The 6178-nt window shown below is 42.1% G+C and overlaps 1 protein-coding gene across 1 annotated transcript in view; it reads right to left on the reverse strand.

Moving 5' to 3' along the window:
* The window catches only part of STMN2 (stathmin 2), a 50269-nt gene extending 44359 nt beyond the window's left edge, over positions 1–5910 (reverse strand). The window contains exon 1 of the mRNA XM_049782035.1: positions 5701–5910. Within this exon, the coding sequence (XP_049637992.1) occupies positions 5701–5719 (19 nt within the window). The 5' untranslated portion in view covers positions 5720–5910. The remainder of the gene's footprint in view (positions 1–5700) is intronic.
* Positions 5911–6178: the final 268 nt, after the last annotated feature.

The following is a 6178-nucleotide window of genomic DNA, read 5'->3' on the forward strand; positions in this document are numbered from 1 at the left end:
CATTGCTCTTGAAGTTCTCCTGTTGAGTATTGTAATATGAATATGTTTTTAAAAATCCAATTAAGGGAGAGTGATGGCACAGAACACACAACTCCCAGAGGAATAAAATCCCTAAGTATTGAGTTTGGAAGTGAAATATTTTGTAAAGATTGCCATGGATTGGAAAATGTTAACACATATCACCAGAACTCATGGGAAGCACAATATAGTTGATATATTTGGTAGTTAGAATCAGCATCATTTGGGAACTTGTTAATAAGAAAAAGTTTGACTTCAAGGCATACTATACTATAATTTGCATTTTATTGAAAACCATAGGCAATTTATATATGCATTAATGTTTGAGAAAAATGGTGTGAAACTACTAAGTATTTTATGGATGGATAAGTTACATGAAATACAAAAAGAATTTCCTATTAATGAAAATATAAAAAATGTACTTTGGATACTCTTAAAAATGAGCTCATGTTTACTTTCCTTTTAACTTATTAATTTTCTACTAATAAAAGCATTTTAAGATGATTAATAATTGCCAAAAATGATAAAATAGCTTTAAATGACTGTATTTATTTTATTGAGGAGTTGGTTTGAAAAGATTTCCTTTAGATATAAAATAAAAGTGAATTTAAAAATATGAAAGCTTTATATAGTATACTGAGTAAGGGCACTTGCCTTGCATATAGCTGACCAAGGTTCAATTTCTGACCTCCTGAGTGGTTCCCCCAAGACATTCCTGGAATAATATCTAAGCACAGAGCCAGGAGTAAGTCCTGAGCATAGGTAGCTGGTGTGGCCCCAAAACCGAAAAGAAAAAGAAAATAACACATGCAAGAAAAGCAGGGGTTGTTTTTTTTTGCTCATTCACAGCAGCAAATTATATTTGTCTGTTTAATCTAGCAACCTTTAAGCTTTTTTAAGGTGGTGGACTAACATTCAGGTTAGTCCTGACTTCACTATCAAGCACATTCTAAATAAATGAATAGGCAAACAATATTTTTGTTTCATTCTTCCCTTTAAATATCAAGACCATTTTGTTTCTCATTTTGTTGACCTGATATTTATCCACCTCACCACCAATAACAAATGTATCATAACAATGTAATAAAACTTCAATATGAGATTAGTGATAACAATTAACTGGGACCTAGATCTACTCCTATTTATTTGAAGATCTCTTCATCTTCTTGAAAAAGCAGGTTAAACTTTTTAATTTATTAGCATCAGGGAAAATACATTTACATAATATGATCTAGATAGATAAAGAGAATATTTAATAAAAACCCGTTTCTATTAAACAACTAGCATTGGTTTACAGCTTTTACTAATTTAGAGAGGTTTATTGCCCTCTAGTGGAGTGAAAAGTGAATGCACACTTCAAGGCTTTCAGTGGCTTTACAATGGAAAGAATCAAGGAAGATAACAGTTCTCAGTTACTGAAAACATCTGGGTCATTGATCAATTTAGTATTGCATTTTTGTCTAAAAATTTACTGTTTTCTTTATCTAAGGTGACAAATATCGTGACCATGAAATGCAGCTGTTTTACTCTAAAGGAAACTGCAGTGAGCTGCCTTTAGCTGGCAGCTTTGAGTGACCACACCCAAAGCAGCAAACCAACAGCTTTGCAATCAGCTTTACCCATTCTCGTAAGGCACCAATACCTAGTGAAGAGGGACAAAGGGTTAGTCCTTTTTAGCTGAAAGTTTTAAAAATGATATTTGGTCTGGATATTTTCCAAAAGCTGTTCTAGATTTAGCAATGACAAAACCCCCTCAATTAACTCGGCAATTGATTCCAATTCTATTTCAATTACACAGATTTAACTTTATAATTCTGCTGGAGAGTTTCTGGTAGATAGTCACAGAATGCAATCATGGTTTTATATTGAATTAGACCGAGGAAAACTATTTTCATGTACGAGCAGGCTTTATGTCACTCAGAGGACATTTCTTGAATCTCAGTAAGACTAAGCTTCTTGCTGCATTTTTATCACCCTGTGAGTTACTTGATGGAAGACATATTGAAAGAAAAAAAAATCAAACACTTATTCCACAATCTCGTCAGTGCTACACAAAAAATTATCCTGAAAGTTTAGTGAAAGTACTTTTAATACAAGAAATAAAATCCTGCTAAAAAGGATGAAAAGCAGGACAAGTTCCCCAATAATAAAAATATTCTCCATCCCATTAAAACAAGCTGTTAAATCTGTGTCAGATCAGTAAACCATTGTAGATTCCCACTAAACAAACCTTTAGATTTTAATATTCCAAAGCATTTCATTTGAATTAGTTAAAATAGAGTTGAGTCAATCCTAATATGCGGACAAAATCACCGTGTGCCTTAATTTATTCCATTATTTTAGTTACTTGCACCAGCTCCTATTGGATAAAAATGCTTATTTGTAGGCTAAGTTTACTCACCTGTTATAAAATATATCAGATCAAGTGATAAACTGCTGCCATTTTTTATTCGTTTTAGATAAATCCTAACCAAATCTCAATTTCTCCATTTCTAGTTATTCTTATAACTTTAGAAAGTGCTCCCTTATTTAAAAAAGGGAACTGGGAATATTAGATACTCTTGGTACACTACATAGATACAACTGTCTAATAAATCAAGAAAAAGCCCTCCTTGTTTGATATTTTATTGCTGATGTTTCCCAACTGTAAAGATTTTAAAATCCATTGTTTGTATATTGAAGAGATTGCCCTTCTTTTTATTAGTTGCAAATGCACCTTGCTTAAAACCAAGCACGTCTTGCTTTACTTGGATGGGCTTTTTATTAGTGAATAATGGCCACCTTTTCCTGACCCATGTTTTTGAGCAGAAAGAAACTGTATCCAGGACCAGCAAGAGGAAGAACAGCTTAAAAATTGATTTTTTTTTTTTGCACATAACTTAGTTATAAACATAGCCTTAAGGAATACTTGAAGTGAAGATGGCAATTTTTCCAACGATCGTGTCTATTTCCACCAAAATTGTAATCACAATTTTTTATGTGTCTGTGCGCAGAACATTCCAGTAATTCCTGCCACATAAGTTTGCCAGTAGGAATATGCTATATCCCTTGCATATGTATCCGACCCATAAGATATACCATTGCATTTTATACTATCATGATGTGTATAAGAGCAAACAATAATCCCAGCAACTGATATTTGTCTTAATAATGTAAAAAAAAAAATGAACACACCAAAAAGGAAAAAGATTCTTTGGGGGGTAGGAGGAAAAGCAAGGAAAAGATATGAGTAAGAGAAATGAGTATAATAAAGGTTATGGCACATACAAGAAGGCAAACCTTTGGGACAAATCGGACCACTGACTCATGAGACAATAAAGATGATGATTTGAAATGCCAACAGTCATGCTGGTGAAGATGAAAAATTGGAGCATCTCTCCCTTCTGCAGCAGAAACCGTTAGATTGGGGAAAGAGCGCAGAGCAAAAAATCGTGCCCTTGGTGCCCCCGAGGTTAGCTAGCTCTCTGGACCTGGCGTACTTGGGGCCACTGGGCACAAAAGCACAAGCCCAGACTTTCAGATCACCCCAGAGGAGGGAGCCCAGGTCTGGGGCCGGCTATCTCTGCAGGGCTGGCTGCGCTCCACTAGCCTCCTCGCCACGTGTAGCAGCTGGGTGGGGTGGGGTGGGGGCTCACCGCACCCCTCTGGAAGAGCATGGGGGGCCTCCTAGGGACACTAGGGACTGAATCCCTTATCTATCCGAGAGAATAGAACTTGGGGTCTTAACGGAGGGCAAATAACCCTGCGCCGAGCTCCCCCGGCTGCAGGATGGGGAGAAGCTAAAACAAAACCATTCCAGTGGACCTTGGAAACAGGGTCACCTCTGCGGTTCCCAAGCCCGGCTGGGGTTCTGGGGTGCTGGGTGGGGCCGAGTCTTTGTGTGCGTGCTCGGGCGGGGCCCCTGCTGCTTTTCCGCAGAGCCACCCACTTGGCTGGCAAGGAGGCTCTTTGGGGGAACTCTTTAGGGAGCAGTGATGCTGGGGTGCCCTTGCATGGAGAGGGGTGCTGGGCGGACTGATAAAAAAGGGGCTTGGGAGTGCTGCCAACTCCACCTCTCTACCACCTCAACCTTTGGGCCACCCCTGATCTTCAAAGTCGGGATGCTCTCTGCTAGGAGAGAAGGGTGGGGCAGGGTGGAGAGTCCTAGGGGGTCTTTTCCCCAGGCTCTGCTATACCAGCAATGTTTCAAGAAAATCGGGGCTCCCAGAAACCTAGGGGCCCCTCGCTATCTGATCTGATCTGCTCAATATTCTGGGCCTCCTAGCACCCACACCCAGGGACTCTGGAGGTACCAAATCCTTGGAGGCTGGAAGCCCTGGATATGGAATATCTGGTCATCTCAGTTGCACTCTTTTTGCTAAGAAGATGCAGCGTCTGCAATTGCTGCGACTTAGCCCTTGTCTGACCTACAAAATGCATATTTTCAAGTAGCCCGCTGGAGACCTTGGCCTCTTTTTTTTTTTTAATATGTTATTAATACCCATTCATGCATACACATAGGTTCCAGAAGCTTTCCCAAAGCATCAAGATAGTTCCAAGGAGCCTTTAGATCTAAGCTCGAGTTGGCACAAGCAATGAGATTCAGAAAAGCATGCTGCTTCCCCTCTTCCCCCCACCCCGTTCAAACCTTCCCCAAGTCAAACAATGAGACCAGGGTGGGGGAACCCAGGGGCGCAAAGCCTTGGCCAGGAGTCAGGAGGGCCCAAGGCGAGGTGGGGCGCGGCAGCATACGCCCCACCCTGGTCTCCGGGGGTTGCAACCCCCCACTTTAGGCTGGGGGTGGGGCGATGGAGCCAGCCTCCTTGGCACTGGGTGGGGCTGTCCGCATTGTGCATCCAGCGCTGCAGGTGCCTCCCCCCCCCCCCCCGGGACCGCTCATCCTCACACAAAGAAACCCCACCCAGAGTCTGCAAAATCTCTGCCTGGCCCCCCACTCCCCTCCCTTCCCATCAGGCTTTCCCCCAGCCTCTGCAAGCAGCTCACCCTCGCCCCTCAAGCCCTCCCCTTCTTCCTAGCCCTTTCCTTCCCCACCCTTGCCCTAAAACAAAGGCCACCCCACTTCCCTTCCCCCCCCCCTTCACCTCCCAGCACCACACCCAGGGACTTAGCAGCTAGTGGGCTGAACAATACCATAAAATTTGTTGGGGTCTCCACCCATCTTTGGAAAAGCTTAGTTGGGACCCGCCTTGACTTTGCAATTTTTCCCCCTTTCTCTCTTCTTTTTTTTCTCTCTCTCTCTCTCTCTTTCTCACAACTATTTTCTTATTTTTAACTAGAGGGAAATCAAGCACGTTATCCAAGCACTTTGCAAAAATATTCCTTGATTTTATTCCTGCCCAAACTGTTACTTATTGGAGCCCCTTCCCCCACTCACTATTGCACCCCAATTAAAAACATGAAAATGCATCAATTCTGTTACCCAAGAAAGCAGCTTCTAGCTTCAAACAAATGTTTGTTTGGCTTTAGATTTCCAGACTCTTATTTATTTGTTTATTTTTTGCCCTCCCCAATAAAACCCAGAGCTTGTCCTTATAGTTTTTTTTTTCTGGGTTACTAGGAAGATCTTTTTCTCTAAGAAAAAAAAATATCTCAGAATGCCTTGCCAAGCTTTTAAGGGAGAAAGAAGGGAAGAGAACTGGGCTCCAGGGTGAGCCCCAGGGAGAACGGGGCGCAATGCCTTACCCATTGCTGTTTTAGCCATGGTAGGGGATGTGCAGAAGATGCTGAGCAGAGGCGAAGGCGAAGGATCCAGCTGCAGCAGCCCAGAGAGCGAAAGACAGGACTGAATAAGGCACTGAGTCTGCAGAGTGGAGACTGTGGGAGAGAAAGAGCAAGAGGCAGGAGCCCATGAATAATTATCACCCCAAAGCTCAAGCAGATTGGCTACCCAGGTCCCCTGACATGACTCCTGCTGCCTTAGAATCTCCAGGCATTAAATATTGATCGGCCAATGATGCTGGAGTACAAAGTACCAGAATGCAGTTTGAAATGGAAATCAGTTCTTCCCAGTCAGCTCCCCCCTGTTTTGGGGGCCTGGTAGTACAGTCCAAGTAGACTGGAGCTTCAAGCCCAGAAATCTCTAAGGAGCATAGAACTGGGCTGTGCCTACCTGGCAAGCCAGGAACTTGACTGAGTTCATATATGTTTCACTGAACAAATA

The sequence above is a fragment of the Suncus etruscus genome, chromosome 10, assembly GCF_024139225.1.
Source record: "Suncus etruscus isolate mSunEtr1 chromosome 10, mSunEtr1.pri.cur, whole genome shotgun sequence".
Classification (NCBI taxonomy): Eukaryota; Metazoa; Chordata; class Mammalia; order Eulipotyphla; family Soricidae; genus Suncus; species Suncus etruscus.